This window comes from Strix aluco, chromosome W (genome assembly GCF_031877795.1).
Source record: "Strix aluco isolate bStrAlu1 chromosome W, bStrAlu1.hap1, whole genome shotgun sequence".
Classification (NCBI taxonomy): Eukaryota; Metazoa; Chordata; class Aves; order Strigiformes; family Strigidae; genus Strix; species Strix aluco.
Genome location: NC_133970.1, coordinates 16,401,308 through 16,423,269, shown reverse-complemented (window position 1 = coordinate 16,423,269; position 21,962 = coordinate 16,401,308). Strand labels below are relative to the sequence as shown.

Here is a 21,962-nt window from a genome sequence, read left to right as displayed (position 1 = left end):
GCTGGCATCCGTCTTCTTCGCTTCACTGCACTCTCTCTCCAGCCCCGCCCCCCCCCCCCCCCCTTCTTGATTTATACCCACTTTCCTTGGGTCCATCCCCTAGGTCGACCCACATACCTACGTATCCCATGTACGGGGAGGGGTAAGGTGTTTCATGGGATGATGTAATTAGCATGATCATGTTAGCCCTCGTTAGCATATTGGGGGGTGTTAACTTTAATATGCATTTTGTGGATAATGAAGCAAAGGTCATTCACCGGACAGATGGCCCTTGAAGTTTGGGCCAGGTGCACCAGAGCAGAGCTGTCCTGTCTCCACAGGGCTCCCTCCTCCAGTCCCATCTTGTGTTATTTGGGCAGCCTTATCAGCTTCGACCTCCACAGAATGCACCCTGTGACTCATAGTTTTGTCTTGCGAGTGTTTGAGGCATTTCTTTGATCAGCCTCAACTTTTGCTTTCTCAGGCTGTTTTTCTTAGTGTCTCACAGGCCTGGTTTCTCATCTCTCACACGTGTGTAATGTGCACACTCACACTCACACAGTGTTTCACCTGGTGGGGGCAGGAAGGGAGAGAATAATGTAAACCTGAAGAAATAGAGAAATGAGGAGGACTTATAGGGTAGGTGTGCATTTGCTTGTCTCTGTGGCAGAAAGAATGGCAATGACACTTCTTCCAGCTTCTGAATTGATAGAAGGCTGGAAGTAGACAAATGGACAAGATTGGAGGAGATGCTTATTTTTGTTTTTATTAACTCTTTCTTCATGACTGTGTGTGGTGTTTTGTTTGGTGTTTTGTTTTGGGGTTTTTTCTTGAGGGGTGTGTGTATTTTCCTTCAGTACAAGAGTGCTTATTTGTCATATCCCTAATCAAGACATGGCTTAGCTAGCATTTTGTCCAAACTTTAAATGTACACTGAAACTCCTCAAAGAGGCTCTCATGGCCTCTGTCTCTATGCATATCTGGGTAGGTCATAGATCAGAGATATGCTGACATGAGCACAGTATCTTAGTGTAATAGTCAGCTATATGAATTTGACAGCTCATTCTGCAGTGGGGGAGGAGAATCACTGTGATAGTACAGCTTAAATTTTGCCTGAGTCTTGGCTTTTTTGCTTGTTTTCTTAGGTGAAACATGGAACCCATTGAAGTTACACTACCAATTGCGAAATGTCCGTGAACGGTTAGCTAAAAATCTAGTGGAAAAAGGTGTACTGACAACGGAGAAACAGAACTTCCTTCTTTTTGACATGACTACGCACCCTCTCACCAACAACAATATCAAACAGCGCCTCATCAGGAAGGTTCAAGAAGCAGTTCTTGACAAATGGGTGAATGACCCTCACCGCATGGACAAGCGCTTGCTGGCACTTGTTTATTTAGCTCATGCTTCAGATGTTCTGGAGAACGCTTTTGCCCCCCTTTTGGATGAGCAGTATGATTTAGCCACAAAGAGAGTGCGGCAGCTTCTGGATTTAGACCCTGAGGTTGAATGTATGAAAGCCAACACGAATGAGGTTCTGTGGGCTGTTGTAGCAGCTTTCACAAAATAACTGCATTCAGACTGAAGTGTTCTCTTCTTTCATGTAAACCAGTTGTTTCTCTTCTATTGACTATTCATGTTTTCTGTAATTTGTACCTTCTCACATGATGAATCAGCTCTTGTTTAATGGGAATTATAAGTGGTGTATTCCCTCCTTCTCTGTGTATCTGTATACAGGATTCTGCTGGTACAAGAGACCTTCCTGTTTAACAACAACAGAAAAAGGTTTTACTGCCATATTGGCATTCTATTTCCTATTCCGTTTGAATAATCTGAAATACTTTGTTTAATCTATTTTTCATCTTACTGTTACTGAAGTGGTTTAACATGGAAAGCACCTCAAGGAGGAAATGTGCATGCAGTTGGATCACTAGTCTCAGCTGACACAGATGTGTGCATGCATCAATACTTCTTCAGTACAATTCATAACAGATCAAAAAAGGGCCTTTTAAAATCACTAAAGCTCCACGTTGAAGTGTCTGTCAGGACATTTTATACACAAATGTTTCAATTATATCTAACAAAATTACTTTAAAAGCAGAAATGCCATTAAACAGCTTTGCCAATAGTTCCTGTAAAGTTCCCCATAAATTTTACTTTACATACAAGTCTCTTGTGTACTTATGTTTTCATTAGAACAATAGCTGAGTCATAAGGCTAGTGTAGAAAGGTCCAACTGTTTCATAAACCAGTTTTGGGATGGGATACATTCCATTATATTGTATATATAGTTCAAATTGTATATTAACAACTGCCCCATCTTAGTATTTTGCAAGATCTACTTAGTTGTATACCTGCTACCCCTTATTTGCTATCAGCCATTACCATTTGATGGAAAGAAAGGCCTCCTATAAGGAGCATGTATATGAAAGATGTTTGTTTCTGGTGTCTACGGAGTTTGTCATCCAGGTATTCTCAGTCTATGCATTGCATTTGATAATTAGTGTATAGAAAGAGACCACTTTCTGTCATTGTTTGTAATTTTTTTTTTCTTTTTTTTCCCCTCCTGTATGGAAGAGGCTTGTGACAAGTACAATTCTTGAGTGCAGTTTTTAATTTTGTTTGTACACAAATTAATGTTTGTCTCTTAAACCTCATAATCTATTTTACACTTTAAAAACAAAAAGTCAGTCCTAGCAGGTGTTGCATGTAAATGGTTAGCAAGTAATGACTGCAGTTCAGATGATTAAAATTTCTGTAATGGGATGCTCTGCTATATTTTAATTTTTTATACACAATTATGCTGATTAGCACACTATTGTAAAAAAATATATATATAAAAAACTTTGGCTTTTTAAAATTTATTGCCTCTTTGCCACTGCTTGTTATCTCCCATTGGTTTCACAGTGTAAATATTATGCACTGAACAAATTAAGCATTAATGATGGTTTTTTTCTCATAACAATGAAGATTTATAGTGGGACTTACAGGTGTTTAGAAACTTTTTTTGGTTAATATTCAGAGCAAGAATACTAGATGGTATATAACTAGAGTTGAAATTTAAGGGATCCCTTAATCTGCTTTTTACCTACAGTAAATAATCTATGATCTTAAAAGTGCCTGAAACAGAGCAAGCATGTAATTTTTATTTTTTGTTGCTAATTAGAAAAGTTTTATTGCTTAACTGAAAGCTTTAGTTAATATCCTTCTTATTAGAAAGGGAGAGTTTATATTAAGTAGATCAAACTGACCTAATCAATGGTGTTGCTCAGATCTACAAGATTCATGGCTGAGACAGACTGAGTTAGCCTGTGAGTGTGCAGCTGTGCACTGCCATGGGTAGACCTCTTCTATGTTAAGCACAACTCTACAGCCTCATCTGTGACTGAACTTCCAATTTTGCACTTAATTTTAAATCATTTAGATGCTTAAGTAGTTGACTTTAAAATGCAACTTAAATTCTTCATACCTATGTAACCTCTTTTTAATAAAGATTTTTAAAATATGGTCCTTAACATTTAGTGGAACACTGTTCTTTCAGTTCTTAAATGATGTTTCTTTAGAAAAAATAAATTAAAAGTATATTGTAAGGTATTTCAAACTTTGGTTTACAAATAAAAAGATAAACAGTGCTCTCCCAGCTGTAAGATGCTGTGTTTAAAACTTTGAGGAGCTTGAGCATGAACTTTGGACATTTTCTTTTAAACATTTTCATGTGATTGCTTTAAGTGGAGGAAAAATGAAAGTTGCTGTGTTGCTCTTATATTTGACAGCTTACAGAATACTTTCTATACTTGATAGTATATGCTAACTCACTGCTTTCATTGTCTCTCTCCTGTGATCTGTTTTCTCATTTTCTGTTGCTCTTTGAGAGGAGAGAAAAGTAATTAGGTGGAAAAGTCAGAAAAAATAGTGGAGTATTCGGGAGCAATTTGAGTGCACAAAACTTTTAAAATGGCTTTGAAAATCTAAGCTACTTGAAACATGCTTCAGACAAAGTCCCTTTTCTGTCCTCTCATCTTCATTCTGTCAGTATTTTTCATATTCCTGCTGGTTTCATGTTACAATGTGAAGGATATTGGGGTTTTGTCACCCTTACAGCCAACATGGTTTAAAAAAAGTCACTCTTCTTTAATCCCTTCCAGAGAGAGGGTTTGTTATTTTGTTGGGGTTTTTTTGTTTGTTTCCATGTAGAAAATAACTTCCTACAGTATTTATCAGCTTTATTTTGCTTAAACATAGAACCTCTGTCTGTGATGGGGAGTTTGTACTGGGTGTATCAAAGAACTTTGATGTAACAAAAGGTTTGTGAAGTGACAGTATCTTTTGCTAGACTACCTGGCATAAGCCTGGATGTGCGGGGGAAATAGATGAGCTTTTGGAGTCTTGAGTCCTATGTTGTGCTTTAAAAAACCCAAAGCCTCATGAGTGCTACCAAACCTTATATCTAACAATGAAGGTAAGTTTGGTAGGTTAACAGGGACTGATTTAGCAAACATCCTTGCCTTCATTGCTATTTCAGGTTCTAATAAAATGATTAAACACAGGAGACTGCTTTATTCTGCTGAGATTCAGATACCCTTCTTCCTATTAGCTGCTACTGCAGCTCACAGCGACCTGGAGACCTACTGATCTCAGACCAGCCGGGATCGGGGCAACTTGCTGAATCCTGACAAACTCACTCAGGTTTGTTGAAGGGGGAGCACTGTCAAGAGCAAATGCTGCTGCACTGTCTGCAAGCTCCCAATTTATTCCCACTTGTTTACATAGGTTTGTTTTTACTTCTACATCCTACTGACCTTCAGGTTTTGCCTGTTTACTGCTCACATGCTCACCACACTCTGCAGGTGATGTTTTTTCCTGCTGTTTTTCACACAACACGGTGTTCCGTAATGTTGCCTCAGTTATCCACAATCATTCTTCTAACCTCAAGGTCAGTTTACATTTTGCTAACCACCAGTTCTTAATTCCCACATCTCCCCCTTCTTTGTTTTATAGCTTTGTTTCCATGGCGATCATTGCAATCAGTCTCAGTTCAGCCTTCCGCACTGTGGACAGGAGGCGCCATATGCGTCGCAGGATGGCAAACCCTGTAAAACAAATCAAACATCCCAGGCCTGCTAAAACCCACATCCGTAGGTTCAGACCTGCAAATTAATGCCAAGGGTTGAGCCATGATAAACTCTTGCCTAACTCTCTCATGATGTCATCATGCGTTAATTTCTGAATCTCAATTAATTCATGCTGTACTGAATTATGTAGTTTGGTAACTTGTTGTTGCAGATTGCTAGAAAAGGCTCCTTGTAGATGCATCTTAACCAGGTCCCATGTTGTATCCTTCGGTAATGTTATTCATAACCTGTGCCACCGTATGGGCTGTTTGAACAGAATGAACAAGGCCATAGAGGCTACCACGGCTGTGGCCACAATTATAATAGCTGAGATAATAAAGGCTATCAGCCATCCAATGAATCACTTCTGTCGTTTTGCCATAACTTGTTGTCTCAACAGCTTGTTTACCTGAGACAATTCAGAGTCACCCTCCTAAGGGCGAGTAAGTTTGACTGGTAGCCATAGTTCTGTTCTGCTGATCGAGGATGTCAATTAAACTCAGACACCAGAGTGAAAAGAGTAGGCTGATTTTACTGTTAATAATTAAAGGATATAACTAAGTACTACAGAAAATAAGCAGTAAGAAAAATACAGAATAGTACACTTAATTATTACTACATACAGTTAATTATAGAAAATAAGAACAAGCAAGGTAATGCACCTAATCATTACTACACAACGGGGAGAATAGTGATTAAGAAAGATCCATCACCACTTGCATACGTTACCAACATCCAGACCCGCAGTCACTGGGCAGCCCCGGTTACAGTGAGGATTTGGAGAGCCTGTCCCGGCAAGTGGGAAATCCTACGCGGTGCGTCCACCCGTAGGTGAGGCTTCCAAAGTCTCTGTGAGCGGGTCCAGCCTTATATACCAGAGATCAACAAGCCGGAATAGCTGGCACCTTTGTTTTGAGCGGAAACATCTGGTTTCATCCTCCTGTTGGATTCCACCCAAAGCCTGGCCAGGGCTCAGAGGGGAGGACCAAGGGAGTTTCTAACAAGGCCAAACACTTGGGTTCTCTGCCTTGAACAAGGCTGAGAAAGGAAAGTTGGATACATTCTCTCAGCATTCCATCCTTACTACTAATTACATTTTGTCTAAGCTACATCTTTCACTGGTGAGCATACATATTTTGTTAATGATCAGATACTAATAATTAATGCTAATGGTAATACAGATTTTACTAATTAACAGATACTAATAATGGATAATGTTTGGTTGTGAGGTTCATCTAGAGGTCAACTTTGTTTCAGGGCCTATTATTCAGGCCCTAGCACTACAAATTCAGATCTACATCTCAAAGGAAAAAATACTGTAAGATTATGTCTAGATGCATTGGCCATAGATAGACAAGTAAAATACTGAGGATCTGTAATGATGATCTGATATCGACCACTACTATTGCTTATTCGTGCCTCTTTTCCAGCCAACAAAATATACGGATGAGTTGCACAGACGGTCTAAAATACAGGTGCTGTTGTGGCTGCAGTGGCACACATGCACCCCCCCTCCTGTGGACATACACACAGGGGGGGCATCTGCATACAATGTTATATTGGCAACATTCAAACAATATGACTGATTCTCTGTGTCTCGAGGAGAAAGCCAAGCCCCTCCAGTCCACTGTGTGTCATTATTGGCTACCAGTACATTGAGATCCCACCAGCTTACTGGGGCAAAAAATGGTGGGTCAATAATGTGTGTCCAAGATACGTGACCAGCTGCTCCGGGCAAAAATAACAAACCTATACTTACTGCTGAGTTGGTTGACATAAGGGCCAAATAGGCAAGAAAGGTATTTTCCGGCGTTGGCATCGCTCTCACCCGTGCCATCATGTCTTCTGCTTTCTGTTGTAGTTGTTTTAGACTTCCCCAAGTGATAGCTGCAGTCGCCGAGTTCCTCGGGGAATGTAGCCTGCGCGTCAATTCCTGCATCATCATTTGAGAGATCTGAGGTATTGGGTTGGAGGGTTGCTCCTTCCAGCTCATGATATGGCTTGACTTTCCTTGCCCCTATCCACCGAGGACCTGTGGGTGACAAAACACAAGCATAGCCCTCGCCCACACCAACAGATCTACTGGCCCTCTCCAGGTTGGGCCTCCTTCAGGATCCTTATACAAGACCTGTGGTTTAACTATAGAGTCCATTGTGGTGCTTAAATGACGTTCTGCTGCTGTCAAGGCAAAACAATTTCTGTTTAAAAACTTAAGAGTATATAAAGCCACTGCCAGCTGATTATATGGTGTTTCCAGAGAACTCCCCTTTCTTTGTTTTAAAATCAGGGCTTTTCACAGAATCACAGAATTGTCTAGGTTGGAAAAGACCTAGAAGATCATCCAGTCCAACCATTGACCTAACACTGACAGATCCCAACTACAGCATATCTCTAAGTGCTAAGTCAACTTTACTCTTAAACGCCTCCAGGGATGGGGACTCCACCACCTCCCTGGGCAGCCCATCCCAACGCCTAACAACCCATTCTGTAAAGAAATGCTTCCTAATATCCAGTCTAAACCGTCCCTGGCGCAACTTGAGGCCATTACCTCTTGTCTTATCACTTGTTACTTGGTTAAAGAGACTCATCCCCAGCTCTCTGCAACCTCCTTTCAGGTAGTTGTAGAGGGCGATGAGGTCTCCCCTCAGCCTCCTCTTCTCCAGACTAAACAACCCCAGTTCCCTCAGCCGCTCCTCGTACGACATGTGCTCCAGACCCTTCACCAGCTTCGTTGCCCTTCTTTGGACACGCTCGACGTAATTCAATGTCCTTTTTGTAGTGAGGGGCCCAAAACTGAACACAGTAATCAAGGTGCGGCCTCACCAGTGCCGAGTACAGGGCTAAGATCACTTCCCTGTCCCTGCTGGCCACGCTATTTCTGATGCAAGCCAGGATGCCATTGGCCTTCTTGGCCACCTGGGCACACTGCTGGCTCATGTTCAGCTGGCTGTCAATCAACACCCCCAGGTCCCTCTCTGACTGGCAGCTCTCCAGCCACTCCTCCCCAAGCTGAGAGTTATTGTGGCCGAAGTGCAGCACCCGGCATTTGGCCTTATTGAAACTCCTCCAGTTGGCCTTAGCCCATCGCTCCAGCCTGTCCAGATCTCTCTGCAGAGCCTCCCTACCCTCGAGCAGATCAACACTCCCACCCAACTTGGTGTCACCTGCAAACTTACTGAGGGTGCACTCGATCCCCTCGTCTAGATCATCAATAAAGATGTTAAACAGGTGGTCCCAAAACCGAGCCCTGGGGGACACCACTCGTGACCGGCCGCCAACCGGATTTAACTCCATTCACCACCACTCTCTGGGCCCGGCCATCCAGCCAGTTTTTTACCCAGCAAAGCGTGCGATCATCCAAGCCTCGAGCAGCCAGTTTTGCCAGGAGAATGCTGTGGGAAACGGTGTCAAAGGCCTTACTGAAGTCAAGGTAAACAACATCCACAGCCTTTCCCTCATCCAATAAGCAGGTCGCCCTGTTGTAGAAGGAGATCAGGTTTGTCAAGCAGGACCTGCCTTTCATAAACCCATGCTGACTGGGCCTGATCATCTGGTTGTCCCGCATGTGTTGTATGATGGCACTCAGGATGATCTCCTCCATCAGCTTCCCAGGCACCGACGTCAAGCTGACAGGCCTGTAATTTCCCAGATCATCCTTCTGACCCTTCTTATAGGTAGGCGTCACACTGGCCGATTTCCAATCTGTTCGGACCTCCCCGGTCAGCCAGGACTGCTGGTAAATGATGGAAAGCGGCTTGGCAAGCACCCCAGCCAGCTCCTTCAGCACCCTCGGGTGTATCCCATCCGATCCCATAGACTTGTGTATGTCTATGTGATGCAGTAGGTCACTGACTGTCTCCTGGATTGCGGGGGGGTCGTTCTCCCAATCTCTGTCTTCTGGCTGAGGAGGCTGGATTCCCTCAATACAACTAGTCGTGTTATTAAAGACTGAGGCAAAGAAGGCATTAAGCACCTCAGCCTTCTCCCCATCACTTGTTACCATGTTTCCTCCTGCATCCAGCAGGGGATGGAGACTCTCCCTGGTCTTTCTTTTGCTACTGACATACTTATAGAAACATTTCTTGTTATCCTTGATTGCTGAAGCCAGGGTTTAATTCCAGCTGGGCTTTAGGCCTCCTGATTTCTGCCCTGCATAGCCTCACAGCCTCTTTGTAATCACTGTGAGTGGCTAGCCCCTTCTTCCAAAGGCTGTAAACTTTCCTTTTCTCTCTGAGTTCCAGCCAAAGCTCCTTGTTCAGCCAGGGTGGTCTTCTTTGTCGCCAGCTTGTCTTACAGCACCTGGGGACCGCCTGTTCCTGAGCCATTAAGACTTCCTTCTTAAAGAGTGCCCAGCCTTCCTGGACCCCTATAACCTTCAGGACCATCTCCCAAGGGATTCTGTCAAGCAGGTGCCTAAACAAGACAAAGTCAGCCCTTTGGAAGTCCAGGATGCCAGTTCTGCTTCCCACTCTCCTGGCCTCTCTAAGAATAGAGAACTCTATTATTTCATGATCGCTGTGCCCTAGTCATCCTCCGACCTCCACATCATCCACCAGTCCTTCTCTTTTCACAAAGACGAGATCCAGCAGGGCACCTTCTCTGGTTGGTTCTCTCACCAGCTGCATCAGGAAGTTGCCTCCCACACATTCCAGGAATCTCCGGGACTGGTCCCGCTCTGCTGTGTTGTATTTCCAGCAGATGTCTGGGAAGTTAAAGTCTCCCACAAGAACAAGGGCAAGCGATCGTGAGATTTCTCCTAAGTGCCTATAGAATATTTCATCCACCTCTCTGTCCTGGTTGGGTGGCCTATAGTAGACTCCTACTACAACATCTGCCCTGTTGGCCTTCCCCCTGATTCTAACGCAAAGACACTCTACCCTGTCTTTGCTACACTTGTGCTCAAAGCAATCATAACTGTCCCTAACATACAGCACCACCCCACCACCTCTCTTTCCTTGTCTGTCCCTCCTAAAGAGCTTGTAGCCATCAACAGGTGCACTCCAGTCATGGGAGACATCCCACCATGTTTCTGTAATAGCTACAACATCATAATTTTCCTGTTTCATCATGGCTTCAAGCTCCTCTTGTTTGTTACCCATGCTGCATGTATGCAGCCCATGGAGGCCCATGGTAGAGCAGATGCCCACCTGCAGCCTGAGGAGAACCCCACACTGGAGCAGGTGGTTGCGCCCGAACAAGGACAGGACTCTCATGGAAGCCCGCGCTGTTGTAGTTCATCGCTGGGAGGACTGCAACATGCCTGAGGGACCCACGCTGGAGCAGCTTGGGAAGAGCTGCAGCTCGTGGGATGGACCCATTCTGGAGCACTTCGGGAAGAGTTGCAGCCAGTGAGAAGGACTTATGTATGGGAAAATTCATGGAGGACTGTCTCCTGTGAGAGGGACCTCATGCTGGAGCAGGGGAAGAGTGCAAGGAGTGCTCCCCCTAAGGAAGAAGGAGTGGAGGGGACTGACTGCAACCCCCCATCCCCTTCCCCCCCCCCCCCCCCGGCACTGCTGGGGGGGAGGAGGTAGAAAAATTGGGAGCAAAGCTGAGCCCAGGAAGAAGGGAGGGGTGGGGGGAAGATGTTTTTGAGATGTGATTATACTCTCACTGTCCTATTCTGTTAAGTGTTGTTGTTAGTGTTTGAATTAAACTGATGTTCTTTTTCTTCCCTAATGAGTCTGTCTTTTGCCCATGACCATAATGGGTGAGTCATCCCTCTCTATCCTTATCTCGATTCCTGAGCCTTTTGCTTTTATTTTGTTCTTCCCAGTGTTGAGGGGGAAGGAGTGAGCAAGTGGCTGCCTGGTGCTCAGTTTCCCTCTGAGCTCAAAACCACAACACAGTCACATAAAAACATCCCCTTCCTCCCCCTAGTACTCAGCAGTCTAATAAAATCAAACAGCATGAAACATCTGCCTGGTTTCCCCCCTCCCCCTCCCCCAATCGTCAGAAAGTAATTCTCTGTGTCATTAAATACTCATGTCTGCACAAAGCGGGCTGTGATATATGCAGTGTTGTAAGCCTGGGAGCAGTTGTGGATGAGATATGCAATAGGTAAACATCAAGAGCTGACCTCAAACTCTGAAGTTAACTGTGCTGCCTCTCTTTTGGGTGGCCTGGGTTACTCTTAAACCTGTCTCAGTCTGTAACTATCTGACCATTATTCTTTGCTGCGGAAAGCTCTGATGACCCTTTGGAGGTGCCATAAAGCTATAAATGGGCTTAATATATCCCATCCCGTTAACCCTGGTGCTTTCCCTCAGTAGCCTTTTATTGAACTGCAGCGCTCATTTATTTCTCTCAACTGGTTTTCAGATCTTCTCTGCTTCTGTCTGGACAGAGCAGGGCGGGGCCACGTGGGAGGAGACCTCTCCATGCCACCTTTGCTCCCTGGGAGCTGTGGGAGTTGGTGGGGGACTGACATGAGGGGTTGGTGCGCTCTGGCCAAAGCAGCGGTAGTGGGTTCAAGCACCATTCCTGGCATCCCTTTGTTAGCCTCTATGTTTCAGCGGAACCATCAGGGCTCAGGCTTCATTTTGCTCCTGGCAAAAAGAATGGCTGTGAGCAGATCTTCTTGTTAGAGCGCTCGACTGCTTTGGTCCAAGTTCCTCTACCTTCATTTTAAGGCAAACGGCGATGCCTGTACACCCTCTGCAAGCCTTGTGATAGATAGTAAACTATTTATTCATCAAATTCAGTTAAAACAATGGAGAAGTAAATCACCACATGAGCTATGTAAAGCTAATATTGCTACATTGTATAAAACTAACCGACTAACAGCAAGCGCTTAGCTGAACTAACATAATAAATCAAGGCTGTGTAGGGGGTAGGTAGAAGATATAGTGGTGCGTCCTTATCAGAGCTTTAACAGAGACATGTAGAGACAAGAGGCATGCAGAGACATGTCAGAGAACTACGGAGGCTGCGCAGAACCTTGGGGTGAAAAGTTCAACGGCGAGGAAGAGGAGATACTTCATCTCTACGACCACTATTCAGGACTCTGCGACCACCGCCCAGAACTGTTGAAGTTTACTGCGCAGACGCAAGTAGGAGGAAACCTCATTAAAATATGAAACGGGGGTAGACGGGGATAGATTATGAATATATATGAGAGTTTCATTAATATACATCACTTTGTAACACATAAGCAAGACGAAAAAACTTCGAAGGTGCGCGCTGTTGGTGGAGTTGAACTCCCCGGCCGCCCAGCGCTGTTTTGCTTGTTGTCGCTTGCTAAATAAACAATTGGAATTTTTATTGGCCCTGTCTCACATCAATTTGAGAATTTACATATAACAAATTGGTGCTGTGACTCGGATAGAGGCAATCTGGTCAGAAGCCTCATACGGGGAGGCGCCCCGCTGAGTTCAGCGGCCCCGGCTGAGTGCTATCCTATCACGCCTCTACCGACGAACTCCAAAACTCGGCAATAAGCAAAAGAATACCGGTAACCCCGTAATCTTTGTGCACGAAGCCCCGGACGAAGACGCAGGGTTGCGTGAGTATAGGCCGGTTATCCGTTCGGTTGGGGTTGGGTTTCCCGGAGCGTGGTGTGTGAGACGCCCAGCAGGGCGAAGCGAGTGTGGACCCCTCAGTAGTGCAGTTCCCATATCCCGCGAGGGACTGGGTCACGAAAAGGGGGAAAAAGAATTGTGTGAGTGTGTGAAGGCGCTCTGGAAGATGGGACAGAAGAAGAGCAAGCCTTCTGATCCTATGGGTGGTGTGGGACCCAAGGTGAGGTACCCCCAAATACCACCAGATAGCCCTTTAGGCTTAATGTTAAATCATTGGGAAGATTACCCCTCTAGGCGGGGTAAGGACAAAGAAAAAATTATTTATTATTGTATGGAGGTTTGGGGAGGGAAACAAATCAGGGGCGACCATCTCTATTGGCCTATTTTTGGGTCCTTTGAAGAATGGGTCTGCCAAGCCCTAAACATTTATGTCAACTCAAAGGAACCCTTTAATTTGGAGGAGAGTGAATATGCACAGGTCTGGATAGTATCAGATACCCGAGTAAATCTATATCCTCTAAAAGAAAAAGTTAAGAAAAAGAAGGTACGTGATGAGGATGAACCTCCTACCTCTCCTCCTCCTTACATACCTCCACCCCCACCTCCGGCGCCTTCACCTCCTCCGACTGCGCCGGAGGACCCAGAGGATTCAGACTCCCCACCTGAATCCCCGAAAGATCCAAAACGAATAACCCGTAGTCAAACTAGAATGGGGCGGGGTGACAGCAGCTTGTACCCCCTAAGGGAGTTTGCGATGGGAGGACCCCAGCCTGGCATGGGATATGTGACCGTCCCTCTTAATTCAGGGGACGCCAGAGAATTTAAAAAAGAGATGGGGAGTCTATTGGAGGATCCTCTGGATGTGGCAGAGCGGGTGGATCAGTTTTTAGGACCAAACACCTATACCTGGGATGAAATACAAGCCATAATGGCTATACTATTCACTGCCGAAGAAAGGGACATGATCAGGAGAGCAGGAATGAGAATTTGGGACCAACAGCATCAGCAGGGTCCGGCAGCAGATGTAAAATGGCCTCTAAATCGACCTAACTGGAATAATCAAAATGAAATTGATAGAGGCCATATGCAAGACCTGAGGACAATTGTAATCCAGGGTATAAGAGAATCAGTTCCTAGAGGACAAAATATAAACAAAGCCTTTAGTGAACATCAAAAAAAGGATGAAACTCCTACTGAGTGGTTAGAGAGACTGAGAAAAAATCTTCAACTTTACTCAGGACTGGATCCTAATACACCAGTGGGACAGGCATTGTTAAAGACACAATTTGTGGCAAAAGCATGGACAGATATTAGAAAGAAGTTAGAAAAAATAGAAGATTGGCAGGATCGGGGATTGGATGAATTACTGAGGGAAGCACAGAAAGTCTATGTCCGAAGAGAGGACGAGACTCAAAAAAGACATACCAAAATGATGGTAGCTGCGATAAGGGAAGGACAGAGCGTGAATGGTGCTGGGAGAAAAAAGGAAGGTCAAAGGCCAGGCTATGAATCACAGGGACCGGAGAGGGGAAGAGAGAGAGGGAGTATTGTCTGCTTTTATTGCAGAGGAAAAGGTCACACAAAGAGAAGCTGCAGAAGGAGAATGATGGATGAAAGAATGTTTAAAGAAGATTAGGGGTGTCAGGGGCTCTATCTGCTGGGGACCCGAGAACGAACTGAGCCCTTGATAAAGTTAAAAGTAGGTCCCCGGCAACAGGAGGTAGAATTTTTAGTAGATTCAGGAGCGGAGAGATCTACCGTTCAATCATTGCCCCAAGGGTGTAAGATTTCATCAGAAAAAGTACAAGTAGTTGGGGCGAAAGGAGAACCATTCGGAGTACCGGTAATTAAAGATGTACTCCTTGAAACAGATTCTAAAGTGGGGGTGGGATCCTTGTTGTTAGTGCCTGAGGCAGATTATAACCTGCTGGGGAGAGATCTAATGATTGAATTAGGAATTAGTTTAGAAGTAACAGAACACAAACTTGAAATTAAACTGTGCCCCCTATGGGTTGAAGATGAGGCTAAAATCAACCCTGAAGTATGGTACACTCCGGATACGGTGGGAAAACTGAATGTTGAACCTTTTATGGTAACCATCCGGGATCCTGAGATACCGGTGAGGATTAAGCAATATCCCATACCTCTGGAGGGAAGGCAAGGATTGAAACTAGAAATTCAGAGATTAATAAAGCAGGGATTATTAGAGCCCTGCATGTCCCCTTTTAACACTCCCATTTTACCTGTCAAGAAGGCGGATGGGGGGTACAGATTAGTCCATGACCTAAGGGAAATTAACAAAAGGACTGTAACTAGATTCCCTGTAGTAGCTAACCCACACACTCTCTTAAGTCAATTAGGCCCGAACGACCGGTGGTACAGTGTAATAGACTTGAAGGACGCTTTCTGGGCATGCTCCCTAAAAGAAGAATGCAGAAACTATTTTGCTTTTGAGTGGGAGGACCCAGATACCCACAGAAAAACTCAACTCAGATGGACGGTCCTACCCCAAGGTTTCACCGAATCCCCAAATCTCTTCGGGCAAGCCTTAGAACAAATTTTACAGGATTACCAGATAGGAGATACCCTTACCCTAGTTCAGTATGTAGATGATCTTTTAATAGCAGGGGAAGATGAGGAAATAGTACGGGAAGAAAGTATCAAATTGTTAAATTTCCTGAGCTTGAAGGGACTAAAAGTGTCAAAATCCAAATTGCAATTTGTTGAAAAGGAAGTTAAATACTTAGGACATCGATTAAGTCAAGGAACTAAGAAGTTGGATACGGAAAGAGTTAAAGGGATCCTTTCCCTACCAAGTCCAAAAACCAAGAAGCAAGTCCGGCAGCTACTAGGGCTATTTGGATATTGTAGTCAGTGGATCGAAGGGTACAGTGGAAAGGTAAAGTTTTTATACACCAAAATAACTAAAGATGGATTATTAAAATGGACTCAGGAAGATGATCAACGGTTAAAAGAACTAAAAACTGAATTAGTAAATGCTCCCGTTCTGAGCTTGCCTGACCTAAAAAGACCATTTTTCTTATTTGTCAACATAGAGGAAGGAACTGCATTTGGAGTATTAGCCCAGGAATGGGCAGGAAAGAAGAAACCAGTAGCATATATTTCAAAATTACTGGACCCCGTAAGTCAAGGATGGCCTACGTGCCTACAAGTCGTGGTGGCAGCCGCTTTGTTAATTGAGGAAGCGCATAAAATAACTTTTGGTAGTGAGTTAAAGGTACTATCACCCCATAATATCAGAGGTGTGTTACAACAAAAAGCAGAAAAATGGATAACTGATGCTAGACTGGTAAAATATGAGGCAATCCTTATTGCATCCCCCCACCTGACTCTTGAAACAACATTGTTACAAAATCCAGCCCAATTTTTGTACGGAGAACCTAGTCAAAATCTTTTTCATGATTGCCTCTGTAACATTGAGGAACAAACTAAAATAAGACCAGATTTGGAAGAGGAGGAATTAGGGAAAGGAGAAAAGTTATTTGTAGATGGATCCTCTCGGGTGGTAGAAGGGAAAAGAAAATCAGGGTATGCCATAATTGATGGAAAAACTTTTAAGGTGATAGAATCAGGACCCTTGAGTCCCAGCTGGTCAGCACAGGCATGCGAATTATATGCAGTATTAAAGGCTTTGCAATTACTAAAAGGAAAAGTGGGAACTATATACACCGATTCCAGATATGCCTTCGGAGTAGTACATACCTTTGGGAAAATATGGGAAGAGAGAGGCCTAATCAATTCTCGGGGGAAGGGCCTAGTACATCAGGAGTTAATATCACAAATTTTACAAGCTATACGGGGGCCCAGCGAAATTGCGGTAGTACACTTAAAGGGACACCAGAGGGGGCTAAATCCTTTAGTACGGGGGAATAACCTTGCTGATCAAGAGGCAAAGAGAGCAGCGCTATTAGCACTGCACTTGGATGATCCGATAGAGGACAGAAAGCGGTGTGTTAATTGTGGAGATAATTACCTCCCCTGTTATGCTTGCTGGAAAGAATTCGGAGTAGATGGCATAGAATGTGTATGTGAAAGACCAGGGTTTAAGTGGTGCTTTTTCCATGGAAAATCCTATGAAATTTTAAGTTTTACTGTTCAAGAACAAGCAAAATTAAATCAAATGGGGATTAAACAGAAAGCTAATGGAAAATGGGAACTCCCGGACGGCCGAGAAGTTCTCCCAAAACCCATAGCTACTAAGGTAATACAGCAATTCCACAAGAACACTCATTGGGGAACTCAGGCATTAGTGGATCAATTTGCAACTAAATACATGTACATTGGGATATATGATATAGCCAAACGAGTGATAGGAGAATGTCTCGTTTGTCAAAAAGTAAATAAACATCAAATGAGAAAACAAATATATGGGGGGCGAGAATTGGCTCATAGACCTTTTGCAAGAATACAAATAGACTTCACCGAATTACCAAAGGTGGGGAGGTATAAATACTTATTAGTAATTATAGATCATTTAACTCAATTTGTAGAAGCCTTTCCCACAGCTCGAGCCACAGCTCACATGGTAACAAGGATATTACTTGAAGAAATTATACCTCGGTATGGAGCAATAGAAGCAATAGACTCAGATAGGGGTCCACACTTTGTATCCAGAGTAGCCAGAGAGACTTTGGCTGCCCTGGGTACCCAGTGGCAATACCACACCCCATGGCATCCGCAGAGCTCAGGGAAAGTTGAACGTATGAATGGAGAAATAAAAAAGCAGCTTACCAAGTTAATGTTGGAAACCAAAATGTCATGGGTAAAATGTCTCCCCTTAGCCTTGTTAAACATCAGAACCCAGCCTCGGACCGATGTAGGGATCTCTCCCTTTGAAATGCTATATGGGATGCCCTATGATTTGGAGATGCCCCCGGATCACCCCCAGCTCGAAGAATTAAGAATAAAATCCTACTTGATACAACTAATGGCAAGGAGAAAACAATTGCAGGCCTGGGGGATGGTAGTACAAAGGCCTCCCTTAGATATAGCAATGCATCGAATTCAACCAGGAGATAAAGTATTAATTAAGTCATGGAAAGAATCCTCTTTGACTCCCCGCTGGGAAGGACCCTATGTCGTTCTTATCACTACAGAGACTGCTGTTCGGACTGCTGAGAAAGGGTGGACACATGCAAGCCGCGTGAAAGGACCCATACAAGATCCTTCCTGGAAGGTGACCAGCTCTCCCGGAGATCTACGAGTCACCCTTCGAAAGACTTGAATGAACACTGTAAACATCACAGTACAGGATTTCCCAAAAGGACTCGATGAGTGAGACCCTAATGTTTTACCCAATTGAAACCTGTATTTGTTTCCGTTTGTATACATAGAGTGTAACATATGTAAAGAAGGTTGGTGGGTCCACAACACATTTGGGGTAAATCTCCAATCTAGTTGTAACCAGTGTTACCAACAGGAACGGAGACTAACCAATCAGACCTTAAAAAATTGGAGTAAGAATGGGGAAAATAATTGAAGACTCCAAAACTTGGTAGGAAATATTTACGAGGGGAATAAATCCCGAAGGGGAGTGCACTCACCCTAACTGGCTCACAAAATACCAACCTCGGATTCTAGGGGCAGTCTGCAGAAAGCAGATCCCTTGGATTCCCTGTCAGGGACCTGAAGTTAAAGCTAAGAATTGGGAGGCCTATATATATCCCAGAGTAGAGGTAAACGTACCCCTGAAGAATACGACTGCTGCCGAGAAGATGCTCTAAGCAATAGAGTAGGCAGAGACGTACAAAGGTGGGAAAAGATTCTCTACCCTACTCTAAAGGGAAAGAGGCGCCTGAGAAATAAAGACCAGAAAAGAGTGCAGAGCATATTGACACCAAAGACACAAAGTCCCCCTTATATAGAAACTATGAAAACTTTCAGAGTCCTACCAACCTTCTATTGGATTTATTGGACTATCTGGATAACAAAGAAATGGAGTTTCCACCCTTCTCGATACATTCTGAGCGTACTACTCATAACACATATGCCACAAGCATGGGCTGGACTGAACCACCAGCCCCATCAACCTTTTGAATGGACCTTAACTATTGAAGGGGGGAACCAGAAGCAAATACAGACTATAATAACATCAGGGGCACCATCATTTATGAGTCCCCTGTGTACCCTAATACCCGTAAATACCTTGTATACAGGACACAGGATTTTATATCTGCCCCAGTTCCAATCCAGGAAGAAACTATTGTAGCTATCCTGACCACTATTATTGTGGCCATTGGGGATGTGAAACTATAGCCTCAGACTGGGAACCACAAATTAAGGACAAATTTTTGAAATCAGGATGGGTACCATGTCCAAAACGCAATAAAAAGAGAACAGTAGCGAGAGGTAATCAAGTTGGAGTTTCCGCGCTCCCTGAACACTGCACAGACATTTATTTAAATGTAACCAATCCTTGAGATCCTAGTTGGCTTGTGGGAAAAAGTTGGGGAATTCGACTTTATGAATCAGGACGGGATAGGGGCAGTTTTATTCAAATAAAAAAGAAACCAGTCCCAAATGATCCAATACAGGTGGGGCCCAATCTGATATTAACTGATGAATTGACTAAGAGAATAGAGGAAATCACAACAACAATTCCAAAGATAAATAATAGACGAATTCCAAAGATGAATAGTAACCTGATCACCCAAATTCCTAACGAAAATCTTGGGGATACTTCCCTCTGGAAATTGATGCAGGCTAGCTATCTAGTATTGAACAAAACTAACCCAAACCTCACTGAACATTGTTGGCTGTGTTATGGAATAAAACCACCCTTTTATGAAGCTGTAGGAGTAACGAAAAAACCCAGACGTGTGAATGGCACTAACCCAGCGCAGTGTATGTGGGACACAGAGAAACAAGGAATTACATTGACCCAAGTAACAGGAAAGGGCCTGTGTGTAGGAAAAATTCCAGAAAACAAGAAACAATTATGTACCAATAACGATAGGAATAAATCAAAGGGACCTGAAAGACCTGCAAGGTGGTTATTACCTGCTAACGGCACCAAGTGGGTCTGTTCTACTATAGGAGTTACACCCTGCCTGTCATTAGAACATTTCAATGAATCCTCAGACTATTGTATTCAGGTAGCTATTGTCCCTAAAATTTTTACCACCCCGAAGAGTTTGTCTTCAATTCACAAATCACCCAGGAACACCATTTGTCTAAACGAGAACCCTTTACAGCACTAACAGTAGCTACTCTAATGATTTTGGGAGGTGCGGGAGTAGGCACTGGAGTAGCCTCATTAGTACAACAAAGCAAAGAATTTAAAGCATTAAGAATAGCTGTAGACGAGGACCTACTAAGAATTGAACAATCAATAACTGCTTTAGAAAAATCAGTCAGATCCTTATCAGAAGTAGTACTACAAAACAGAAGGGGGTTAGACTTGATGTTTTTACAACAGGGAGGACTGTGTGCTGCACTCCGAGAAGAATGTTGTGTATATGCAGACCACACTAGAATAGTGAGAGATACCATGACCAAGTTACGGGAAGGACTAGAGAAAAGAAAGAAAGAACAGGAAATGCAACAGAGTTGGTAGGAATCCTGGTTTAACTATTCACCGTGGCTCACCACCCTGCTATCTACGATAGCTGGACCCCTAATCTTGGTAATTTTAGGTTTGACTTTCGGCCCTTGTATTTTCAGTAAGATATTAGAGATTGTAAAGAACAGGTTAGAAGCGACCCATCTAATGCTTATCAAAGCCAAATATGAACCACTAGACAACAGCCCTGAATTAGAAGGAACCTTCATTTTAAGCCAACAAGAATTACGACGATTTGATGAACAAAATGATAAAAAGAAAAAGGGGGGGATTGTGATAGATAGTAAACTATTTGTTCATCAAATTCAGTTAAAACAATGGAGAAGTAAATCACCACATGAGCTATGTAAAACTAATATTGCTACATTGTATAAAACTAACCGACTAACAGCAAGCGCTTAGCTGAACTAACATAATAAATCAAGGCTGTGTAGGGGGTAGGTAGAAGATATAGTGGTGCGTCCTTATCAGAGCTTTAACAGAGACATGTAGAGACAAGAGGCATGCAGAGACATGTCAGAGAACTACAGAGGCTGCGCAGAACCTTGGGGTGAAAAGTTTAACGGCGAGGAAGAGGAGATACTTCATCTCTACGACCACTACTCAGGACTCTGCGACCACCGCCCAGAACTGTTGAAGTTTACTGCGCAGACGCAAGTAGGAGGAAACCTCATTAAAATATGAAGCGGGGGTAGACGGGGATAGATTATGAATATATATGAGAGTTTCATTAATATACATCACTTTGTAACACATAAGCAAGACGAAAAAACTTCGAAGGTGCGCGCTGTTGGTGGAGTTGAACTCCCCGGCCGCCCAGCGCTGTTTTGCTTGTTGTCGCTTGCTAAATAAACAATTGGAATTTTTATTGGCCCTGTCTCACATCAATTTGAGAACTTACTTATAACAAGCCTCACTTTCATGTCCAGGGTGCATTTCCTTGTAAATATAGTGCTAATCCCTCAAGATGACTCACCAACTTTGCCATTTGTAGAGTGGCTTCTCCCTCTCTTGCAGGGGTCTTGCACTGGACAAATTATCTTTTGGGTGCTCACAGTGCATGAAAGAATAGTCTGCAATATTACTAAGGTAATAATTTTCTGAAAAAAAAATGTCTGAATGCAAGTAGAATGTAAAATGTGTCTTTGAAGTGTTTTTGTTTTTTTTTTTTTTTCTTAAAATTATTCAGTGCTTAGCCTGGAGGAAACCTATTTTTTCACTTTTATAAAACTCATGAACATTTTACAGAAGCAGGATGTGATTTTTTTTTTTCTTTTTTGTTTAAAAGAAGAGCTTTCAGTTTTCATGACATGAGACCTTTTTTGTGTTCCCTTTACAATGTTGACAGGGGATTGCTAGTCTAAAAAACTTGACATATGAGTAGGCGTTTAGCTGGTTTACCTGCTCCTGAGGTGGCAAGGCAGCCTATAGGAGGTCTGCCAGGGGCACAGTAGGGCTGAGTCCAGCCAGGGATGCTCAGGAGTCCTGGGGCAGAAATCAAGACTCTGACTCTCTCTGTTGAGACGAACTAAGGAGAGAAGGTCAAAGTCCAAGTGACTTTGTAAAGGCTTTCCTAGAAATTTAGAGAGCTGCAGCTATCTTGTGTGGCAGGTATCTACTGCAGGTCTTGTTTGGTCATGCCAGTGACATCAAACATCTATGTCATAAGGGCCAAATTTAAAAGGAGTTGCATGTCTTTATGATATTGCTGCCAGTGCCTTGCTAGCTTTTCAGTAGCTTTATGGAATAAAGAAATGGCTCTGAGTAGGA

At 43.5% G+C, this 21,962-nt stretch overlaps 1 protein-coding gene and 1 long non-coding RNA gene across 3 annotated transcripts in view; both read left to right on the top strand.

Annotated features, from left to right (window-relative positions):
- The window catches only part of LOC141917664 (Golgi phosphoprotein 3-like), an 83,047-nt gene extending 79,436 nt beyond the window's left edge, over positions 1-3,611 (top strand). For both annotated transcript variants that reach the window (XM_074811040.1, XM_074811041.1), the window contains exon 4: positions 1,125-3,611. In XM_074811040.1, the coding sequence (XP_074667141.1) occupies positions 1,125-1,549 (425 nt within the window). In that variant the 3' untranslated portion in view covers positions 1,550-3,611. The remainder of the gene's footprint in view (positions 1-1,124) is intronic.
- LOC141917666 (uncharacterized) overlaps positions 1-21,962 on the top strand; it is a 407,503-nt gene that overhangs the window by 365,796 nt on the left and 19,745 nt on the right. The window lies entirely within an intron of this gene.